The following is a 24,610-nucleotide window of genomic DNA, read 5'->3' as shown; positions in this document are numbered from 1 at the left end:
GTGAAAGGTGAGCAAAGACAGACGCAAAAGACAAGAGATAGCAAGGGCAGGGGTTGAGAATCTGGGAGAGTTGAAAGAGCACAGGGAGAGAGTCTGGAGGGAGCAGGAGGCATTGAGGGGATCTAAATGGAAGAGAAATTTTTCGAGAAGTTTTTCTCCGTAGCACGGATGGATCCAGCTTTGGTGTTCTCTAAAGGACTCAACAGAATTTGACAGTGCTTCTCAGTTATATTGGAAACTGGGTTTCTATTCAAGGGTGAATCATGCCAGCTAAATGTAGGATACAAAAGGAAAAAAGAATAGGAAAAGGAACAAAAAATGTTAAAAGAGGAGAAAGAAGAAGTCAAGTGTCCCATAAACGCTGTCGGCTGAGGGCAGAGATGTGGACTCAGTGGGTAAGGGGGTGCAAATTGCCTTTGCTATTTATTTCCTACGAAGGAGCAGTCCCAGGGGCATGGGACGTCTCCTCTGCGGTCAGACAGAAATGTTCTCCAGGATGTGAAAGCAGAAAGGGCTGTCTTTGGGAAGGTGGGCACGTTTTTAGCTGAATTATGCATCCTGGGTTCTGGCTGCAGAAACGTTGAGTCAGAGTTTATTACAAGGTCCCCAGTCGGAACAATTTTATTCAGTTTAGCTGGAGGATACAGAGAATCCAATTACGAAATCATTCAGACCAATCATAGGAACAGTGGGTTTAATAGCTCCCCATTAGCTGATTGAACTATGTGTAGCATAGATAAATGAAAAGCAATTCTTTCTGATCTTAGACAGGGATCTTTTTATTTTTTATTTTTTTAAGTGTGTTAGTTGATGGGTTGTCTATTTTAAGAAGCAGGTATGTCTGCATTGGGAGGAAGGGGAGGAGGCTTTGTAGAGTGCAATTTGAAAGTTTCATCAGAGCTCACTGTAGAATTTAGAGTGTCTGAGCCCCACTATGTATCTATTTGGATGAAGAGCAGATAAGCCTTCTGGGGAAAGAGAAAACTCATCCTAAGGGTAATCTGAGTTGGAGAACAGAAGCCTAGACGAAGAAGCCCTGTGGCAATGCAAGAGGAAGGTTTGACTCTGAATGTGGTGTTTGGTCCAACTCAGATTGCCCTTCAACTTCAGGGGCTTGTGTCTAGGACTGAGCAGTGAAGAGTGGGAGTGAAGTTTGATTTCAGCAAACCCTGGCTGAAATCCCAGCTCTCTTTGTCTTATGAGATGTGTGATCTTTAGCAAGTTCCCTTATTTCTCTGATCCTTTCCCTTCATCTGGAAAATGTCTGGTATCATAGAAATTTCTAAAGAACCCTTAATATGGTGCCCATGGCACATGGAAATCCCTCAGTAAAGGTCCTTATGATAATGATGATAAATAATTAATGACAAGAGTGTCATTATTATTAGCTCCAAACAGAAGGAGGATTAATACAGAAGGTAGCATAAGCTGCTTTATAACCTGTATTGGGTGGAATGGGGGCCACAGCCTCAGCAGAGGGCCAGGCTCCACCTGGGCTGGAGAAGAAATGGGGAAATATGCTGGGCGGCTTTGGTCTATGGGGAGGAGCAGCACAGAGCCGCGGGCGAGCGTCACGATCGGTGGCGAACCAGAACTGTGTTTCTGAGCATCCAAGCTACACCCCCTCAGAAACCCTTGCAACTGTCTGGGAGGTATTGAAGGTGGGGGGCCTGATACCTACAAAGGAAGGTAGGAACAGAGTCATGGACATACTGTTTTAAAAGGGGCTTTTTTTTCCCCAGTAGCTTGAAATATTTAGTCATTTACTTTCCAGTTTTATTGAGCTGTAACTGACACGCTGTGTTAATTAAAGGTGTACGACATGATTTTTTTGTGTGTGCGTGTGGTACGCGGGCCTCTCACTGTTGTGGCCTCTCCCGTTGCGGAGCACAACAGGCTCCGGACGCGCAGGCTCAGCGGCCATGGCTCACGGGCCCAGCCGCTCCGCGGCACGTGGGATCCTCCCGGACCGGGGCGCGAACCCGCGTCCCCTGCATCGGCAGGCAGACTCTCAACCACTGCGCCACCAGGGAAGCCCTACAACATGATTTGATGTGTGTGTATCTTACGCAAGGATTACCACCATATGTTTAGTTTAGTGAAATATTGTTTGAACACCCAGGCTGGCAGGGCCTGGCATCCCCAGGTGTACAAGCATCGCAGGAACACTTGAGTTCAAGTGCTCTTGGAGTAACCATCATCAGAAGCAGCACACCAGGTTCTCTCCAAGAGCCGTAACCTCCGGACCCCGATGGAGCCGCACGGCAATACGGAGGAAATTACAGAGCATCTGGAGAAGTCAGAGGCCCACATTTCCCAGCCTTGGGAAAGTAGTTATTAGAGGGTTCAAAAGTGATCTCTAGGGGCTTCCCTGGTGGCGCAGTGGTTGAGAATCCGCCTGCCAATGCAGGGGACACGGGTTCGAGCTCTGATCCGGGAGGATCCCACATGCTGCGGAGCAACTAAGCCCGTGCGCCACAACTACTGAGCCCGTGTGCCACAACTACTGCAGCCCGCACGCCTAGAGCCCGTGCTCTGCAACAAGAGAAGCCACTGCAATGAGAAGCCCACGCACCGCAACGAAGAGCAGCCCCCGCTCGCTGCAGCTAGAGAGAGCCCGTGTGCAGCAGTGAAGACCCAACGCAGCCAAAAATAAATAAATAAATAATTTTTTTTTTTTTTTTTAAGTGATCTCTAGTTTCAAGAGAACAGACTGTATCAAGGAGAAGTAAAACTCTCCGGAAACATAGCTCCTTTGGTATTCTTTCAAGTCCCCACTCAAAGACCTGCGTGCTGGAGAGATGTAGACTTTTGTCAGAGTAAGCTGAGATGGCAGAGGGGAGGCTGAAGGTACACTAGCGTGGACGGGCCACTGTTTGTATTAGGAACGTCACATTTACAAGTGACACTGCCGCTTCTGCCAAAATGTACACTAACAATATGGGGAAAGTCGGTAACACTGGGCTGGCCAAAAAGTTTGTTTGGGCTTTGCCATAAGATGGTACGGAAAAACCCGAACTAACTTGTTGGCCAACCCAATATATTCACTCATTCCCCCAAACACTGATTGAGCGCCTACTGTTACCCAAGCCCCAGGCTTGGTGTTTATCACTTAAATGAGAACAGAGAGAGTTTCTGGAATGTCCAAGATGACGAGAGATTTAAAAGATGATAGGCCTCAAAGTTGAAAATATTATATATGTTATTTAATACGATTCAGTAACTTGGTGCTGAGAGATGTAAAGTCCCAAGGCAGGGAATGGAGCTGCCTTCTCCAGTCCCCTGCCTGATTCTTCACTTTTCCTGGGTGAAGAAGCATCTCTTATCCCCCATGATGACTGCCATTTTGATCAGTCCAGTGTGTCTCTTACCTGCGCCGTCTGATAACTGCCCTCCATTCCATTTAGAGTGTCTACCCCACCCCCACCCCGAACACGAACACACACACACACACACACACGCGCGCGCGCGCGCTTCATGAGCTCCTGGTGGGGCTGTCAATCATGAGGCTCCATTCTTCTAGGTCAGAATAGGACAGAATGGGGCACAAATGTGGCCAGTCACAGCACCTCACTCCCTTGGGCCAAACAGAGAGAGGGACATCCAGGGGCTGGTATGTGATTCATGAAGGGCCAATCGGATTCCTTCCTTGATATATGAAAACTGGGAGAAGAAAGTTTTCTTTGCATTGGGGCTTGCTAAACTTGCAGAAGGCAGCTGGGGCAAAAGGCCGCCATCTTTCCAAGTCTCAAGAAGGCAGCTCATTGCAGTAGGAGCACATGAAGCTAACAGATGAGACAGAAGATAAAAGATGGAAGGGTCAGGAAAGGGGAGAGCCTAGAAGTCCAGGGACAAGTTCATCATGACGGTCACCAAGGCTGAAATGAAGGAAAGAGAGGTCAGAACAAAAGTGACTGGTCTTTTTGAAGATCCCTAAGCTTGGCCCAGCTTCTGGAACACAGTAGGAGCACGATACCTTTTGGTTCCATTTCCTCTCTTGTTCCTTCAGGAATTCATCTGGATCTTCTTGTTTACGTCATGCCATGGTGGCACATTCTGTCCAGGCTACTTTTGATGTTAGGGTCTTGTACCCTTTGGGGAAGACACGTGGAATCTGAATAGGGACTCCATTCGGAAAACTTTATGACACATGGAGGGACTTTCTAATGTCCTAATTTTTTGCATCTCCTCCTTACCACACCATTAATATATATTAAACATACACTATACGACAAGGACTTCATTCATTCAACAAATATTAAATATGCCAACATCATTGCCAAGTACTTTAGACATGATCTCTCTTTTGATCCTGACACACACAAAATTATCCCATAAGGACTATAATTATACCCATATTACAGATAAGCAAACTGAGGTTTCAAATGAGTAAGTCATTTTCCCAAGTTTATAGAGATTGCTAAAATGATCAGATTCAGGACTTGAATCCACATCTGCTTCGCTTCACACATTAACTCTTTTATAACCAAAAGCATCCTGCCTCCCATCCAGTTTGGGTGTTTAGTCAGTGCCATCCCAAGAAATGAATCATTATCATTCTTTTCACAGAAGATAATTACCCTGCAATGGGCTCTGGGGACTACAGGTGTTTGGAGAAGTCAGGAGTAAGAGGACCCAGTGCTTTAACTTGCCAAGGGGGTTCTGTCGGGGGAACCACTGACTCGCATGTTCCTGCCCCCAGGACAGTGCTGGGGAAGAGGCGTAAGCTGAGGGATCAAGGGCCACTGACGGAAGGAGATTGAGGACGGAAACTCACTGCAGGCTGTCATCAAGAAAATACCACGTTTAAAGATGAAACAGCCCCTTTCACTGGAGCATCTGTTTTGTCTCTTGGGCCTTCAAACATTACATTTACTCATTTTAATACCACGGCTCCAACCGATGTTCTGTGTGAGATCACACACGGAGGAATCAAACTAATTTGAGATTACACGCCCACTGCCCTTTCCTAGGAAGAGCGTCTTCTTGTTTCTAATTAAACGTTTTCTTCTATGACAAATGCCAAGATGCCAAAAAAGATCCCTATGAAGAATTAGAAGTGGCAGGAACTTGGGGTCACGGGGGCGCTATTCCCACGTCTGGGTGAGCTTTGTTGTTGGCCCCGAATGTCAGTGATTTGCCCGAAGGTCGTGGGATTTTGGGTTCTTCTGGATGAGTGTGAACCAAACTCCAGAGGCTGGGCTGTTTTGCACGCCCAGCTATCAGAGAAATCCGTGCTGCTACCCCCAAATGAGTGTGCGCGGAGCCGGTGTTAGGGTAGCAATACATCAGTCCAAATCCATTCCCGACCCTGGGCGTAAGACTCAAAAGCCAGCACCCTACTCCCTGCTGCCCACGTAGTTTGGTGGGAGATTATCAGGACAGGGAATGGGGGGATGGGGTCACGTCCCAGGTCTGTCTTTTGCAGCCCCGGTAACAGAGGAAGGAAAATAACTTTTACTGAGTGCCCCCTGTGTGCCAGGAGCAGTGAGGACTTTCACAGCCCCTCAGCCAGTCTTCAGGACAGTACCAAACAGAGGGTGTTATTACCAGCGTGAGGATACGGACAAGGGGAAAGTGCGGTCTGCCTACCACCACACAGCGGCGGTGAGGTAGCATTAGGGTAAGAACGCAGATCTGTTGTAGCTTCTCACTCTTTCCACTTCATCTCTGAGTCCCGTTTTCTTAGCAAGTAAAGATGATAAACTCACGGGTGAGCGGCAGATGAAAAATGACAAGGATGATAGGCTTTATTGCCACAAAGATGCTGCCGGTGGAGGGTAGAGTGAACTTGAGTATCAGTCATCACTCCCTTTGCCATCGTGAGCCACTGCCGTTGGCTTCTGTCTAATTAAGATCAGGCTGCTGTTTATGGGAACCTGCTCTGTGTCAGGTGTCCTATAAGATGTCCTACATTTCCTTTTTGAATGAAAAAGAAGAAACACTGATTCTGGGCTTCCTTTCTTCCTCGAATTGCTGGGGAGACAGGAAGTCCATTCCATTATTGGATCAAGAGCAAACACTGTCACCATCACCAGCCCTCACCAGGGAGGACACAGATAATGGAAAACGCAAACTTCGATGAATAAGAAAGACCCCAGAAGCAGCATCTCTACCTTCTCATCACCAGACGGGGCTCCACGTGACTCAGCAGACTCATCCTTTCCTATCAAATCGCCATAGCCCCATCCAACACAGAGTGGCTCAGAACACTTCATTCCAGTCTCTGTGCCAGAGTGGCTCCTGGCTCGGGTCTTGAGACCCTCCAAGCAATTTCTCAGTTTTACAAACATCTGTGTCTCTTGACCTCATACGCTCCATTTGTTTATTTGAATAAACTCAGGGAAGATCATATTGGCCATATTTCATTGGATTGGCCTTGTCAGGGACACTTTAATGCTGTGTTGTTTGGGGACAGCCTGCACTCAAGTTGCCAATGTAGCCGTAGCCCAGTGGAGGCCACGGGGCAGAGGAAGGAACTCAGCGTCTTAAGTGATGCTTATATCGAATCAGCACGGGTATTCTGGGTCAACAGCCGTAACAATGTGATCCTAGGTGGCTCCCCGAAGCATCCCAGACCACAGAAATGGACAGAAAGTGAATGTGGTTCAGAAGCACAATGGCCACTTTGGGAGACCAGATGGCACCTTGCGATTTTGAGTCTTACCAGCTATACTTCAAATCAGTCAAATGCATACATGGTTCTTGCTCTGTATTTCCGATTCCGGTCTTTGTGTCTGTCTGCCTCTCTCTCTCTCTTGGTCTTTCACTGTCTCTCTGTCCATTGTGCCTTTGTCACTGTGTCTCTCTGATAATCAGACTCCCACATGTAAAGAGTCCAGGAACAAGAGAGACTTGGATTTTTATACTGCTCATCCACTTAAGAGTTCGTGATCTTAACTTGTCTCCGAATGTCAGTTTCCCCATTATTAAAATGGAGATTGTGGGCTTCCCTGGTGGCGCAGTGGTTGAGAGTCCGCCTGCCGATGCAGGGGACGCGGGTTCGTGCCCCGGTCCGGGAAGATCCCACATGCCGCGGAGCGGCTGGGCCCGTGAGCCATGGCCGCTGAGCCTGCGCGTCCAGAGCCTGTGCTCCGCAACGGGAGAGGCCACAACAGTGAGGCTCGCGTACTGCAAAAACAAAAACAAAAACAAAAACAAAACAGGGGAGTATTTCCGATTATAGTCAGAGGGCTTGCTTCCCACTGCATTCCAGCTGTATACCAGATCAGTGAGATTGTAACACTGACCTTGTTGAGTTGCCATTAGGATAAAATGAAACAGTGTATATATAGCAGGCCGTTCAGTTGCTTCCTCCTAACAAGTGCCCAACAGATATGAGTTCCCTCTCCATCTCCAGTGCACTTTACGCTCATCATATATTAGGATCCTACCAATCTGTTGGCTTTCCTCTAGCGTGGCCTGCCCTCAGCCCATTTTCAGATCAGCCAATGGAGCCATTGGCTGATGGCTGCAACTGTTTTTCATCCAGTTGGTCTCATTCCAGCAGTCTCATGTGGCCTCTTGCTGTAAATCAGTCCGGGAAAATAAATGTCCCCAGTCCATTAGTGCCTTTCCACCACAAGCCAATTTGAGCCACAAAACAGACCAGCTTCTTAATGGCCACTTAAATACATTGCTGCAGCCCAGTCTGGAGACCCTCAGCCTCAAACCCCACCAGCTCCTGTCCAAAAGAACCTCCACTGTTACAAGACTGCTGGCAGCAAAGGCATAGGTCGGACCCTTAACACCTGCAGGGGGCAGGGCGGGGGAGACCACAAACCCTGGTTTGCCTAGGACGGTTCCAGTTTGTCCCTGCCATCCCAGAGGAATTATTAGCAGTGTCCCTTTCACTCTCCAAAGAGTGCTGGTCTGAATGATAGACTATAAAAGGTCTCTATGGAAACCAAGAATAATAGTTTATAGGAATAATAGTAATGTCTAGCATTCACTGATCACTTGCTCTGTGCCACGATCACCGTAAAGGTCCTGATGCACCGTGGGCTCGGTGTGACTCAGCAGAAACCCCCTGACAGCGCTCTGAAGGGAGGTGCTATTATTATCTCCATGTTACAGAGCAGGAAGCTGAAGTTTAGAGCAGTAGACGACAGGGTCAAGGTCAACCAGTGTAGCGGGCGCTGGTTGTGCCTCGCTCAGATCCCTTTTACTGGGCAGTGCACCCATCCTCCGGCTACTGGGAGAGCTGGCTGCTCAGAGCTCAGAGCAGTCCCCGTCCCCTCTTCCACGGGGAACAGAGGCTCCACGTCCCCACTTGGAAAACAGCCCAGAGCCCAGAACCGACTGATGACAGGGGCTGGCGGGGTGGGGGGGTGGCCCAGAAGGCCTCCCCCATTGCTACAAGGTCAGATTGACTCTATGGTACAACTCATGCTCCAGAACCCCTGGTGGGATCCAGCTGAGACCCGGCTCCTGCTTGGCTACTTCCCCAGCCCCATCCTGCCTCCCTTGCTCCCAGTCTCCCGAGAGCACCTCTTACATCAACCATTTCAGAAAGCATCCCTGTCCCAGGCCCTGCCTCCAGGGGACCAGTCCTAGGAGAGCCAGTTAGCAGGTGGCTGAGCTGGGACTCATGTCTAGGAAGGTCTCACTCTCCATCACTAAGCAGATGTGATGTAACACTGCCTAAATTATACATCTCCAAGTCATCAAGTCTCCAGGAAACACGTCATACAGGCATAGATATGACAACAGTCACAACAACTACCATTTACTTAGGGCCAACTTTGGGCCTCTTTCCTGCATCTGATCCTCTCAACACCATGATGTCATCTTAGTATCCCCATTTTGCAGTTGAGGCACAAAAATCTTGGAGAAGTTAAGAGAGACGCTCACCGAGGCTACACGGATACATCTTTCTCCAAAGGCCAGGCGCTTTTTCCCCGCGGCCAGTTACATCGCTTGCTGTGTAAATCGTTCACTGAATGGTAGATGAAACAGATTCCCCATTAAAGTTGATGCTCTGGCAACAATTTAGATGGAAGACTGGGCTCTCCCTCCCACGCTGCGCACCCCACAGCGGTTCTTTCTGAGCCACGTTTGACCATCAAGCCTCCACTTTGCGGGGAAGCCTTATTACTCTGGGAATGGACAAAGAATGTTTCCTTAAGCCAGACAAACAGATCAAAGGAGCCATATTCACTGAAGAAAGGAAAGAAAGCAAGCTTATGTGCCAGAGGTCCGGAGAAGTAAATTACATGTCTTGTGGCTTTTCCACAGAGGGAGACAAAATAGAATAAAAGGAAAACAGCAGAGTTTTAAGGAGAAACAAACCAGGATTCAAATCCTATCTCTACTACCTGTGTGATGTTTTAGCAAATTACTGAACATCTCCAAGCCTCAGTTTGCTCTACCATAATACCTACTGCGTTAGACCACAGATGAGAGGGGTAAATGAGGTAAAATATGTATTTCCCCCTGCCTCTTCTCTTCCATTTCCATAAAATTTATACAGTAACCAACTTGGACCCTCATTCCAGGTCTGAATACTACTAGTTCAGATATTTATTCAGATGCTTTATTCTCTAGCAAAAAGCATATCCTATTTGATGATAAAAGGTTTACATTAAAAATAGAGAATGAGAGACAGAGGGGGGGGAGAACAGATAAGAGGGAAACCTTCATCCAGGAGGAGATCAGCTGATTCATAAAACTACAGAACGAGTCATCCTGGCTCCCAAGGCTAAATTTACAATCAATGGGCATTTTGGCCAGCCAATCCTAACCTAGTGGAGAAAGAAGGGCCCCGCGGGCAATCCTCACAAACCGATTTCAGTCCCCCCTTGCAAAACCGATTATCTCTGCTTCCAGCTTGCGGAAATGAAAATCAATCTGGGCCTTTGCAATACTGTATTCCAAATCCACCCCCTCACCCCCCATGGCTGGCTAGCTTTCTGAACAACTGGGGTGGGGGATCTGCAGTGATTCCATTGTGTGTGTGTGTGTGTGTGTGTGTGTGTGTGTGTGTGTGCGCGCGTGCGTGCGTGTGTGTGTGTGCATGCGTGTGTGTGTGTGTGTGTGTGTGCGCGTGTGTGTGTGTGTACGGCTCCAGTGAAGAACAGGCTTCAGTGTCTGGCTTTGAAAATCAATCTCCCAGCCTTCATCTTGACATTTATTATTTCCAAACGCTTCAGATCCTCTCAGCATTTATGCAGTAAGCAAAAGTCTGGAGAACCCAGATCTATTTGCCCTGCAGGTTACAATCTTTTCTCTTAAATAGCTTCAACATTTTCACTCTCTGAAAATACACTCTGACAGAGTCCTAGAACCCAGTCCTCAATTTGAATGGAGGGTCATAAATTACACACACACACACACACACACACACACAGTATTTTTGATAGGTGGTTTAGGAAGGAGAATTATCAATACACAGTTAATGTTACTAGATAGACATTCTTCCACCAGCAAGTGAAGAAAAATAATGACTCAACAATCCCCCTCCAGGCGTCTTTCCTCCATCCATTCATCCAGCAGTAACTTAGTCATTCAGCAAGAGCTTATTCAGGATATACTGGGTGCCAAGCTCTGCGCTGGGTGCTGGGAATTTATTGGTGAGCAGGGCAGAGGTAAGCTCTGCCTTCTGGGATCAGCCAGCTTGGTTCAGCAAGAGTTAACAGCATAGAACTGTATAGGAGCCCCCAGTTGGCCAGAGCCTTGTCCCCTGGCCTGAGTTTCCCAGGGAGAGGCCCCTGTGTTTAGAGTCAAACATGACCAGCCCCATATGTGATGATTGAGCCAGAGAGCAGCAACCGCCTGCCTCTCTCCAGCCTCCTTCCAGTCTGGCGAATGCAACCCGCGTCTGCTCTCAAAGCGGGAAAGGGGAGGGGAAGCTCCTTGGCCTTTTTCTTGCCTCTAGATTGTTCCCAGATTCTGAGTTTGGGGGTCTAACCTGGGAACCGGTGAGCTGGCTGCTGCTTTTAGGGAGCAGTGTCTGTTGGGGGCTTTAAAAAACCGCGATGGGAAGGGGTGGGCCCATCTCACTGTGCTAACAGCAACTTACCCTGAAAAGCTTCCCTCCCTGCTGCATGGACAACTCGAGAGTGGTGGTCCAGTGAACCCTCTGGGGTGAGCCCGCCCTCCCCAGAATTCCAAGGAAATGACCATATAGTAACAGCACAAGAGAGGCTTAAGCACTCCAGGAGGGATCCCAGCCGGTTGGGGGGCGAGGGGGGAGGGAGGCGGCAGTCTGAAGTTCCCTGGGGAGGAGTGGGGACTGGAAGGGTACTCAGATTGCTGAGCTCCTCCTGAGATGGCAGCAGGAGTTAGGAGAAGATTCAGTTGTTTTGTTTGTTTGTGTTTTTCCTCTTCAGAGGAACACAGAAGATGCTTGTGGGGAAAGAGGGGGGATGAAGTAGCAGTCTTGGCCTCCCCCCTCACGGGGCTTAGATGCTGCGTAGCTAGGATGCTTCCCAGTTCCTCTCCCCATATCAGACCACAAGGACGGGAGTGTGCAGCGGTGAGGAGGAAGGACGCATTTCCCCAGCCCCGCACTTCGTCCCAGCCCCACCAGGACAATAGCATAGAGGCTGAAAAGATCCAATATCAGATCCTGGCCATGCCACTTCGTGGCGCCCGAATGATCCTGGGCAAATCACTCTCCAAGCCCTGGTTGCCGCACCTGTAATGGGGGACAATGATGGTACCTAACTCACCGGGTCCCAGGAAGTATTAAATAAGATCGCACACATAAAACTCTAAAAAACGATAGCTCGTACACAGTAAGCCGACGGTTATTTTTTAAGCATGTTCTCGTCAAACCTCCTCTCCTGGCAGCTGAGCTGTCCTACCCCACGGAGAGCTCCCGCAGCGCAATCTTTCAGACCCTGAGCGCTGGGCGCCACATCGACCCTTCCGCTCTCACAGGCTCCTCCGGTCACCCCTAGATCCGGCTTGGGGAGGGCGAGGGCCGCCTCTCAGCATCCTCCCCAGCATCTGCTGGCCCAGGGCCTCGGGGAGGCTCTGAGACCCGGGCGAGGGCGCGGAGGGGGGGTGTCCACGGAGGCTCTCCCCCCACCTGCTCCCCGGAGCAGTGAGCGCGCAAAGAGAGAAAAAGAGAAAGGCGCGGATACTGGACCAGGCTTTGACGCGGATCTTGAGCTCGCCGTCCTGCGGCTCGGGCATGGCCTTCCTGGTGACCCGCAGCTTGTTGAGCCCCCCGAAGCCGGCCAGCACCACGGCGCGCATCTCCTGGGCGTCCCCGAGGCGGTGAGAGCTGCCGCCGCCCTCCGCCGGCTCCCTGACTGCCTCCTTCTCGATCATTTGCTCCGTCTCCTCCGCCTTCTCCACGCCTTCCTTGGCCATGGCGCGCGCGGGCGCAGGGCGCACGGGCTGCAGCGGCTGAGGCGCGGGGGGCTCGGGGCTCCTCTCCCGCGGGTTCCTCCTGTTGAATGTGGGATGCTCAGCGGTGCAATGGCTGCAGCCTCTGCGAGCAGCGCCGCGGTCCACAGCCTCCGCCGTAATCCTCCCAAGAGCCGCGCCCCTGTCCGCCCCACCTCGCTCCCCACCGCTCTTCCCTGCCCGATCAAAGCCTCAACTCCAGTTTCTCACCCAGTGTCAAATCAAGCTCTTGATCGTAGACCCAGAGTCCAGATTTGCCCCAAACTCGTGAATTCAACATGCAGAGAGGACGCCTTGTCCTCCGCTGTGGGCACAATACTTCATTATATACGGCGCAGGCTGGGCGCCTTGAAATGGACAGAGATCAATGTCTGGGTCTGGAGGATGCCTCCCCGCCCCAAGGTTGCCTCCTCTCCCACCGACATGCGGGGGCGGGCGGGATAGACTGGAAATGGTGCTTTTCCCCAAACCATCAGTCCCAGCTAGAAGAGAGGAGAGGTTCTGGAAGCTGGGAGCTAGAAATCCCTCTCGCTGCCCCGAGGAGTCCAAATCCAGGGTCTTCGCACTCAGGACCTCCAGGGTTATCGCGGATGCTCTTTAGGGCATCGCCAGGAGTATCTTCTGATGGCTAATTCTCACTACCCGCACCATTTGGGGCCGTTAAAGAGGCTCCAAAAAGAATTCAGTACCAGAAAGCGGTCCTGTTCTTGATTTGACCTCCTCCCCCCAGAAGATCAGATCAGTGTGCACCCCTTCGCAACACAGTCGTGTGTACACACACACACACACACACACACACACGCACGTGTGTGTACGCGCCCGCAGCAATAACTGGCTTTTTGTCTTTTGTTATCGAGGGCTTTGAAAAAGAGCTCACGGGAAAATCTTAGATTTTTTTTTTTTTTTTTTTTTTAAGGATAAAAGATGGGGGATTGCCTTACAGCAGTTTAAGGAAAGATGCAGTTGAGGAATGATAGGTGTATATTCTAGTTACTGTGCAACCACAGCCAGCCTTGGGATCTTGGTTGACTCATTCAGTCTTTCAAGCCTCAGCTTCCTCATCCATAAAATGGGTACATTAATTTTATTTATTCGCATTGTGCTAAATGCTGGGCTGGACATGACTTTCGATAACTCATGGTCCTTACCTTTGAGGAGCTCATTCTCAGAGTGTGAGGCAGGGAGGACACAGTCAACAAATCGACAGGACACAATGAATAGTGTCAGTGCCTCTTCTCCCTCGGCCTCTCTGCTTTAATGCCCTGGCCTTCTATTCCTCAAAAAGAGTATTAGGTTCCCTCCTACCCGCTGTTGTCCCCAGGCCTGGAATGTATGTCCCACCTCCTTGTGTTACTTCTTACTTCACTCTCAACTCAAACACCCATTCCGAGCGAGAAGCTCCCCAACCCCAGGGTATGCTGGCTGTCCTGTATGGTAAACTCTCATGACAGTTTGTAACAAACTTTTACATGATTACCTGTTAATGTCTTTCCGTTTCCCAGTTGTGGTCTTCATGTGAGCAGGAGCTATTTCTGCATTTATCCAGCATGGTTTCCCCAGGAGGTTAACACAGCATTGGTACATAGTAGAATATACTCAGAAAAATGCTTGTTGAATGAATGAATGAGTTTGTGAATGCAGATGCTACCGTGGGAATCCAGAGGAGGGTACAGTTGAAGAAGACCTCAGAGAGTGAGGAACTTGAGCCAGACCTTGAAGATGAGCCAGATTCCTCAGGCAGGTGATCTCAAGCACCTTCAGACACACAGAAAGGTGACAGGTGATAGGACTTTTGGGAAGACACTGCCTTATTCTACGTGAGCTGAGCATTGGCTCTGTTTGGCAGTCACTGGAGACTAAGCTGGAAGGTTGGTAGGCACCAGCTTTTGAGGATTTTTACATACTGTTTTATAAAATTTAAGACATAATCATGGAGGCAATGGGCATCACTGAAGGCTTAAAAAACAAAAACAAGGGAATGGCATCACCAGACTGCATTTCAGGATAACAACTTTGGCAGTAAGGGGGTGATGCTTTAGAGGATACAGTTACTGGAAGCGTGGAGATCAGAGGCTAGACAGACAAAAATCAATAAATCAATCAGTAAATTAGAGGCTCACCTGAGGCAATGGCTGTGGGGTGGAAGAGAGGAGATTAGAAGGAAGGTGAATAGACAAGGCTAGGTTAGTGAATTAAACATTTTATTGTAAACCCAATCGTCCAAATTATTAAGCCTGTTGACATTGTGAGATATAACGTTGAGGCTGGATTCTACCCTGAAACAAAAATTGTTTTCTCATAAATTTATTTATTTATTTAATTTTGGCTGCATTGGGTCTTCGCTGCTCTGCGCGGGCTTTCTCTAGTTGCGGCGAGCGGGGGCTACTCTTCATTGCGGTGTGTGTGCTTCTCACTGTGGTGGCTTCTCTTGTTGCCTAGCACAGGCTCTAGGTGCACGGGCTTCAGTAGTTGCAGCATGCAGGCTCAGTAGCTCTGGCTCGCGGGCTCTGGAGCGCAGGCGTGTGTGCTTCTCACTGTGGTGGCTTCTCTTGTTGCCTAGCACAGGCTCTAGGTGCACGGGCTTCAGTAGTTGCAGCATGCAGGCTCAGTAGCTCTGGCTCGCGGGCTCTGGAGCGCAGGCTCGGTAGCTGTGGTGCACGGGCTTAGTTGCTCTGCGGCATGTGGGATCTTCCCAGACCAGGGCTCGAACCTGTGTCCCCTGCATTAGCAGGCGGATTCTTAACCACTGCTCCACCAGGGAAGTCCCTGAAACAAGAATTTGAGTGCCAGTGGTTTATTTTGGAGGTAATCCCAGGAAGCTCCCATCAGGAAGTCAGAAAATGAGCAGGGAATCAATAGAAACCAACGTAGGGTGTGTTACCACGGGGACAAATGGGGCTCAAACCCAGAGACAGTGTGGAACAAGCCTTAGAGTTATCCCTCCCAAGAAGTAAGGAAATGGGTATTTTTAAACTAAGTTTTCTGCTGATTGAACATCTAAAGGCTGTTCCTGGAAGTGTTAACTCCCTGGCACTTCCAGCCTGCTGCAGGTACCTGGGCTGAGATGCCCCAGTCAGGATGCTCTCAGTAAGAAGCCATCACCTTAGACAGGGAATGGTGAGTTCAAAGGGGATATGGGCTTGGCGCTGACAACATCTGCAAGGTGTGGTATTGTTTTGGGGGTGACTACTCTTCTAGACACTTTAGGTATGTTTTGTAATTTGATTCTCAGAATAACCTTATTAGGTAAACATCATTATTCCTACTTTACAGAAGAGGAAACCGAGTCTTAACATGGTGAATTATCCTGCTCAAAGGAACACAGTGACTGTGGTGTGATACACAACTGACACCAAATGGGTGCTCTTGACATGTCACCATGCATGTTTATTTGGATGGGTCAAATGAGTCCTTCCGCTCATTGGTAATACTCCGTGGCATTTTTGGTGTTCTTTTCCCTTTTATTGGCCTCCTAATATTTCTGTCCCACTGAGATCCCTTGCCTTGATTCTGAGGGTTTTCCTTTAGCAACAGAAAGTTAATCTACTTTGCACTCAGCACACAGCATGTTTAAGAGAAAGTGTTTGCCTTATAGTATGTTAAAAGGAATATAATTACTTCCTCCAAGGGAATCTTCTGGCTGTTTACAAACCCCAGATTATAATCGGTTTGCAGCCGATTGTGACAACAGCTAAGAGGAAACACAGCACAATCTGTGCTGCTTGGGGAGGCATACCTTCCTCTGAGTCTTATATACCACCATTTGGATCATTAAGTATTCCCAAATCTTCTCCTCTCTGGTGGAATGTGACAAGTGCCATGCGGCAAGGCATCTCTCCAAATAAGCACAATAAATCTATTTTCAATTTATAAAATTGATTCCCTGGGCATTAGCTCATTTAGAGCTTCAGTGGTGAAATATCTTACATTGTAGGGCAGTGTCACACAGCGGCCACTGCTGGTGAGATACAGTATTACAACTCAGCTCTATTAGCTTGTATATGACGTGGGAACAGGTGTGTGTCCCCGTGGGAGGAGTATAGACAGTCAAAATAGGAACTGCTCAAGGTATTAGCCATCTTAGGGGAGTGTCACACAAAAGAGGTGAGATCTTTGAGCAAGAATATATGGGAAACAATCTTAGCATGATTTCAGAATGGTTTTCTAAATAACTTGGAATGGTTCAGTAACTTTCCAGAGAAATAGGTTACCTGGAGCAAACAGTCAATGTCTGAAACTATATCCTTCAGTAAGATTTCTTCTATTGTATTTTCCTCAATACAGTTAGAGTTATTTATTATAATACATTGTTTAATCTAAAAAATAATCCTGTGCCATAGGTACTATTATCCTTATTTTACACAGAAGAAAATTTAATAGAAATGGAGTAACTTTCCCAAGGTCACCTACTTAGCCTGTGGCAGAGCTGGGATTTGAAGTGGGAGGCATTTGACTCTCAAATGTGGATTTTTAACCACTATGCCTAATGCCTATGGTTTTATAAGCTGTTATATGTTTCAAAAATTCCATAGAATAGGTTGAGAGGAAGGAGAAAAATTTAGAAGGTCAGTAATGAAGAATGGTTAGTAGTTGATGGCTACTGAAAGATCTCAGTAAAATCCAAGAACTCATATTCAAGGATGTATGCTATAATTTCTTATAGTTTGGGGTGATGTAATTTAAAAGGTAATGAAGCATGATTGACACAAATACAGCATTATCTTCAGAGAAGTACTGGATAGGTGTGCAGCCCATCCTGAAGGTGGTAGAATAAACTTCCTATTTATATATCGTAGGACCAGTCATAGATGGTTAACTCTAGATGTGTCAGAGGAAAAAAAAATGAACTGATACCTGTTCATCACCTTTTGAGTGCTGACCTTGTACTAGTGCTAAGTACTGGAGATAGAATGGTGAATAAGACACACATTCTCAGTCCCAATGGAGCTAGCATTCTAACTAAGGAGAAATATATTGGTTTAGGTTGGGTTCCCCAGAAGCAAATCTTTCTTAATTCAAATATTTGAGTACAAAAATGGCTTATTTGAGTGGTGATTCTAGGAAGTAGGCGTCTGTGGAATTGATATAGGGAAGGGAAAGAAGTCAGTACAAGGTACATTATCTAGCAGGTTATCACTGTCATTAACTCAGGTTAAATCCTGCTGGAGAACTCTAGATGACAGTGTAGAACACACCTCAAAGTTCTCCTAATCAAGAAGCAAGGTAACTGGAGTATCCGTCAACTCCTATCCGTCCTCCAGTCCTGCTGGTCGAGGGCTCTTTCTGGGGAATGCTAACCATCTGCCCTTTGTGATCTGCCCTGTACATGGATTGGTTTGGAATTGGCAGTTAGACCAAGCTATCCTGAAAGAGTTGCAGGTGTCTTGATTTAAAGCCATTGGGTCATTGTGCACGGCAATGGTGAGTTCCAAGAAGGTGTACAAGGAACAAAAACAATCGCTGCTATATATATGAAACCAAAAAAATCATAGTATGGTAAGCACTGTAAAGAAGGAATAGAACGTGCTGTCTGGAAGGTCAGAGAAGGCTTCACTATGAAAGTGATGATAAAGTATTAGATGCAGCTATGAATAACAAAAACCCCCAAATAAGAAGTAGCTTAAAGAAAGCAGAATACACTTAAGGATGGTATGGTGTCTCCACGAAGTCATCAAGATCAATGTTCCTTCCAGCTCTCTACTTCATCTAGATGAAGGATTGGCCCGCATTCTCATGGTTCAAGATACAGCCCTCACACCCGTGTTCCAGGTAGCAGGAGCGAGACAGGTGGGATGGGAGAGAAAGGCCCACATCTTTCCTTTTTTTTTTTTTTTTTTTTTTTGCGGTACGCGGGCCTCTCACTGTTGTGGCCTCTCCCGTTGCGGAGCACAGGCTCCGGACGCGCAGGTTCAGCGGCCATGGCTCACGGGCCCAGCCGCTCCCCGGCACGTGGGATCTTCCCGGACCGGGGCACGAACCCGCGTCCCCTGCATTGGCAGGCGGACTCTCAACCACTGCGCCATCAGGGAAGCCCCCACATCTTTCTTTTTAAGGAAACTTGACGAGACCACCAAAATATTTACATCTACTTACCTCTTATTGGCCAGAGCCTAGTCACATGGCCATATCCTGCTTCAAAGGAAACTGGGAAGTGTTGTTTTTTCTTAGTTAAGTGACAACGCTGGAGGTGAGAGTCAGGGTTCGATAATTGATGGGGAATAGGAAAGATAATATTGGGATGTGGTATATAGAGATGTCACTGCAGGGCTTTTAATAAATGAATGATATTATGGAGAATGGAGGTTAATCCTCATAACATCTGAAAGTCCAACGTTATCCAAGGATCTCAATCATGTGACTCAATCCTTGTCTCTCAACAACTCGTTTAAGAGTTTTTCACCCTTTTGAATTTTTCTCTTCAAAGGACTTTGACTGTCATTTTATAATGAAAGTTAACAAGAAGACTTAATTCTCTTTCCATAACCGAAAGATGCTAGTCATGAGACACTGAAGACCACTTTAGCTCTTTATGAGCCCAATCACGTATGAATACAATTAGAAACATTTCACATGCTCTTATTCTTTTATCCGTAAGTAGCTGTTATCCCTGGAGACATGGTCTTATCATTTAGTAGTATTTGGTATACATGATCAGCCAAGTGAGGAGAACAATATACTGCACAGGAGTGAGTAAAAAATTTCAATCAAGTAGCTTATGTTTTTGAAGCCTTGTTCATGCTAAAAGATAATTTCTGAGTGATTTATTTTACCCCTGCCTCTGAATTTTATCAAGGGTTTTCCACCTAGTGTGAGGCTATATGATTTCTCGTATGCATCATCACTGCAATGATGCCGTCTGCTTCTTTCAAACGCTGCAGAGAGCTGTGTTTTTCCCAGAGTGCTTTGCTATAGATCATTGTGAATAATGGTAATGTGATAGGGATGGAAAATTTAGGTTCAGAAGTAAACAAAGCATTTACCCCTCAGATGGAGTCCAAGAGAAACCCGAAATGGGGAGAATCCCCTCCCTGACCCCATCCCAACCATTCATTTTTTTACAAGCTGAGAACATCATACTACAAATCAGGATGAATTAACCCTCCAGCTAACTCAGTCTCTTATTTCCCTGATGTCTCTGGTTTGGGCTAAGAGCCGATTCCCTTGAGAGTTTTTTCCATCATTATTCGATTGGCCCATATCCAGATGGCTGGGCCTTTCTCAGAGCACTGACTGTGTGAAGCTACAAGATCTCGAAGTAAACTGAAAATACTCAATATGAGAAGGGCACATTTTGCCTTTCCTGTTCTGAGATTAGAAGGATCAAACCCCAGGAAATAGGGAAAATCTCTTCAGGAGCAAGCATCCTACCCTTTGCTTCACAGAGTTTAGTGGGGTGCTTTACACAAAGTAAGTGGGCAAGAAATAATATCCATCTATCATCTATCCATCCATCCATCTATCCATCTATCCATCCACCATCCATCCATCCATCCATCTATCCATCCACCATCCATCCATCCATCCATCCTTCCAACCATCCATCAATCTATCCATCCACCCATCCATCCAGTTCCTGTATTCTTACTAGGCGAGAAGCAAAGTGGAAGGAGCACACACCTTGTTCCCAGAACTTGTTCGTATCCCAGTTTTCTGTTTACTAGCTATGTGGCTTCTAGGCTCCAAGAGACTGAGAGAGCTGCCCACATTAAATAAGGGTCAGAAGACCTAACTTTCAGGGTGTGAAAACTGTATGAGATACCATGCCAAATCCTTCCAACTATTATTTCCCACACGAAGCCGTTGATGAATGGACAGTAACTTCCTCTCTGCCTCCTTCACGGGTAAGGCTCGGTACATGTCCTGAGAGGGAGACACACACACAAACAACATGGCACAATGTCCTAGGGAGGCAGTGCAGTGTGGACAGAGAATAGGTGCATAGGCTCTGGGATTGGATGGGCTGTGTTCCAGTCCTGGCTTGAACTCTTCCCAGCTGTGAAATCTGGGCTAATTCCTTTTCTGTTGCTTTATTTTCTAATCTGTAAGATATGGATATTAATCACACCAATTTTACAGATTTGTGGGGGAAATTTTAAAGAAGTAATCCAAATAAATGTCTATGCTTAGAAGAAATACTCTTTATATGTTAGTGCTTTGTAGCTGCCTTTGTCATCGCACTTAATATTTCAATAACTGTGTTTAACTCATAAAGTAGAGAGTTCCAATCCAGGCTTTTACAGAGTTTATTCAATAACACAGTAGTTTCTTGGGATATTGGTTGATGCTAGGGTAGAAGGGAGTTCTGTGATTAAATTTTCTTGTGTCTCTGTAGTGCAGTTAAGCCTCTTTCTTTAATGTAGGTCATTTTAGAGACATGCAAATCTTTTGATTCTCTAAATGGAGATACTGAATGCAGCTTCACCCCAAACTGATTGACTTCCAGCCTTTTTCCCTTGAAGACTAGCGTTCTGCAGGATGTCTTTTGGGAGAAGATGCTCTAGACAAATCAATGGTTAACTGTTTCTGAGTGGCTGCTCAGGGATAGCCACTGTAGAGGAAAGAGAAAAAGAAAATAGCACGATCTGCCCTCAGTGAGCTGAGAGGCGTACTTGAGAGAACAGAAAAGTACAAACAGTTTTGAGAAGGCTTAAACACTAAACTGGGACCCAGAAAGATTATGAAACAGATAAAGTGGGTCTGATGGGGGGCACAATAGGGAGCAGTGGAGACTGTGGCAAACAGGGTGCAGATGGCCGTTCTAAACTCAACTTCAGTCTATCATTGCCATGTGAGGACGTGTGCTTAGTGTTGCCAGGTCTTCCAAATGTTCAAGAGAAGCCCGAAGTCTGGATTTTTATGTGAAATCTCCCCAATTTAAAAAATCCTGACAAATATTACATAGGATGAACAAAACCTATCTGTGAGCTATATTTAGCCCATGTGGCACCAATTTGCAATTTTTGCTCTAAGCTAGGAGTTCTCAGCCAGGGACGATTTGGGCCCCCTGGGAACATTTGGCAACGTCTAGAGACATTTTTGTTGTCACAAGTGGTGCTACAGACATCTAACGGGTGGAGAGTAGGGACGCTGCTGAACATCCTACAAGGCACAGAACTGCCACCACAACAAAGAATTATTCAGCCCCTCCCGTCAATATTGCTAAAGTCGAGAAATCCTGCTCTAAGCCATGAATCCTTAGATCCCGCGAGCGAGGAAGTCCATGGTTTTGACTTGCCGCCTGTGTGACCTTGGAAATGTCCTTGTTCCAGGTGGTAAAAGAAGATACTTGGACTAATTGATGCTCAAGGGACTTTCCAGCCCAGGGGCTGAGGTCACATCAGTCATCAAGGTTGGCGGTGGACTGGCACACGGGCTGTCTCTGCAGAGACGACATTGATCAGAAATGATAGCTACTGAAATGACAACACACACTGGGGGAATGTTTCCAACCTGGAAAACTGTTGGTCCTTTTGATGAGTTCAGAAGCCTGTTTCCTGCACGTCTCACTCCATAAGCTTGAATAAATTGGAAGCTGCTTTTAGAGGCTACTGAGTCATCCTGGGCAATTTTGTTGTAGAGACCGTTCATATTTTATTAAGGCAAAAATCAAAGGACATACTTTAATCTAATATACCAATGCCTTTCCAAATAGAGAGAGTCTCTCAGATATTGATTCTGAGTTTTGGCATCGCACGAGCCTGTTTATCCAGTTGGTTATGAAGAGCAAAGTGTTTTGGTTCTCTGTTTTTATCTTAAGGATTCTAATTCAATCATGCCCTCAGTGGAATTGAGGCAGGCTGCAGGATGAGGTGCGTGGAGGGGGGTAGATGCTTTGACCAGGATAAGCAATGATGGCTGGGGGTTGGGACAGAGAGTAAATGAAAGTAATGAAGCCTGGAGTCTCCAATAATACACCCAGCACATTATTGCTAATGTCAACTCTGACCCCATCTCCAGGCACTGAGTCACCCACTACACAGACTGCCCTCGTGTGACAATCATTCCTCCTTCCCCCGACGCGCTGCAGGGTTTCTCAAAGAGATAAATTACTAGGGGGAAAGGGCTTTCTGCCATCCTGCAGAGGTAGAGGCAGGGATATTGTTGCGGGACTCCTGGGCCCTGGCCCTCTTCCCCGTGATCCCGAGAGAGGAGGTTGTGCCTTTGGTGATGGTGAGTTTCAGGAACCAGGAGAGCCAAGTGTTTGCAACGTTCGCTCTAACAGCAGTGTGTGTAGATGGTTAGGGCTGGCTCTTCTGGAATGATGGTGTGAACCTGAGGATACACGAGCAGTGGCGAAGCGAAACGTCCAGGCAGTGAGGATGAAGTCTTCAGCAGCTGTGCCCTTGTTAAGGGTCCTGGGGGCCAGAGGAGCTGCACCAAACCTGCTGCATCTGCCCCTTCTCTGGGTGGCAGTCACTCTTGCCATAACTTCCTGTCTCCTTAGCCTACTGAGTTGGGAAATCACTCTAATTGTACGGCAGGTGTATGAGTGAATGCATACAACCCCTGCCGGTCCCTAACACACTTGAAATGCAGGTCAAGGCACAATGCTGGCTGCTGTGCAGGTGTCTTGGTTATGGTTTCCCCTAAAGCAGACCCCGAGACTAGGATTTGATCCAAGCAGTTTATTTGGGAGGAGATCCCAGGAAACACTGGTAATGGAGTGGGGGAGTTAGGGACTGAGAGCAAACAGGAAACGTGTACATTTTCAATCAAGGGGCACCTGGGGCTCATCCCCACCGGGGAATTATAGGAGGCAGCGTAGAACAAGCTTCTGAGTTATTCCAAATGGGCCCTGATGAAGCTAGGGTATTTATCCACCAGGAATTCCCCTTCTGTAATTTGTTGAGAGCAGCTTTCAGAAGCATTAACTTTTCAGAACTGCTGACCTGCCCTGCCTTCAGGCCAAGCAGGCTCGCACAGCAAAAGCCCTCAGGCAGGGAGTAGCAGGTGTTCACTGCTAGCAGCTTTAGGAGTGCAGAGCTAAGTGTTAAGGGCAGGGGGTGGGCAGTCCTCGCAGCTGCTGTAGCATATTGATTTAAATTATTATTGTTATCCTACCACTTACATGAATGCAAGCCAACTATAATATCCTTATGCTTATAGCTCTTAGAAACAGCTACATAAAAGCCAAACATGCTTACGTATTATATCTTTAAGCAGTAAAAAGCCATATAAATCAAAATTACAGTAATAACTCTGTGTGATGGGCGGTGTGGTTTGGTCAGGTAAAGTCAAGCTTTGTAATGCAAGTGTGATCCTGACTTCCAAGGAGCATGTTGTTTTGAATCCAGAGTTCCAGTTACATCTTGTGATAACTAGATTTCCCCCCAACTTTTCTAAATTCCAGCTGCTACAAAAAGTCAGCCCTGCAGCTATGAGGTCATCTGCTCTTCATAGGACATAAGTGCATTATTTTGTATTGTCCTTTTATCAGTCAAGGTTATTACTTGAAACTGAGTTAACATGTAAGGGAAAGGAATTAATTGGAGCGTGTTGGGCAGCTCAGAGGGTCCCTGGGGAGGCTGTAGAATCATGGAAGTTGGGAAGCAGCCGGGACCCCCGCTGAAATCAGGCCACGGAAGCTGTCTCGTGAGGACACCACTCTTGCCATTTCTGGTAAATACGGGACCCCTTTGCTGGTGCCGCCACCAGCAGCAGCAGCCGCCGTCGGGTGCCACTGCTTCTCCATCACCCTGCTGCTGCTAAAATCTTGACTTTGCTGCCACTGCTCCAGCCAGCCATCCTCAGAATCAATTCTCCGCTACCTTGCTCCAAAGCCCAGTTTGGGTGTGAATCTGATTCGTGGAGCTTGGACCGTGAGCCTGCACCCTCATTGGGAAGGAAGCTGGCAAAGCAGACATTTGGTGTCATCAGGTTCTAGAGGGTTCTAGAGTGGGATTCAGGGTTTGTCTACCTCCAAGGATCAAGGCTTGGGTATTCCCCAGATATAGGAAGAAAGTTCAGACTCTGTAGCCGAAAAAAGGTGACGAGTGTCCACTACAGTTTTTTTTTCTTTTCTTATTAGTATGTCACATTTAAAGAGGCTAAAGAAAAACTAGGTGAGCTGGTCACCGTCCACTAAAAGTTATCCCAAGAGATTATCAAAGTGGTTGAATTTTTTTTTTTTTTCTTTTTTTTTTTGCGGTACGCGGGCCTCTCACTGCCGTGGCCTCTCCCGTTGCGGAGCACAGGCTCCGGACGCGCAGGCTCAGTGGCCATGGCTCACGGGCCCGAGCCGCTCCGCGGCATG

At 47.4% G+C, this 24,610-nt stretch overlaps 1 protein-coding gene across 1 annotated transcript in view; it reads right to left on the bottom strand.

Moving 5' to 3' along the window:
* VAT1L (vesicle amine transport 1 like) overlaps window positions 1-12,438 on the bottom strand; it is a 155,000-nt gene extending 142,562 nt beyond the window's left edge. The window contains exon 1 of the mRNA XM_024125010.1: window positions 12,095-12,438. Within this exon, the coding sequence (XP_023980778.1) occupies window positions 12,095-12,321 (227 nt within the window). The 5' untranslated portion in view covers window positions 12,322-12,438. The remainder of the gene's footprint in view (window positions 1-12,094) is intronic.
* Window positions 12,439-24,610: the final 12,172 nt, after the last annotated feature.

This window comes from Physeter macrocephalus, chromosome 17 (assembly GCF_002837175.3).
Source record: "Physeter macrocephalus isolate SW-GA chromosome 17, ASM283717v5, whole genome shotgun sequence".
In the NCBI taxonomy this organism is placed as follows: domain Eukaryota; kingdom Metazoa; phylum Chordata; class Mammalia; order Artiodactyla; family Physeteridae; genus Physeter; species Physeter macrocephalus.
The sequence above is the reverse complement of the archived record's forward strand: the minus strand, read 5'-3'. Positions and strand labels throughout refer to the sequence as shown.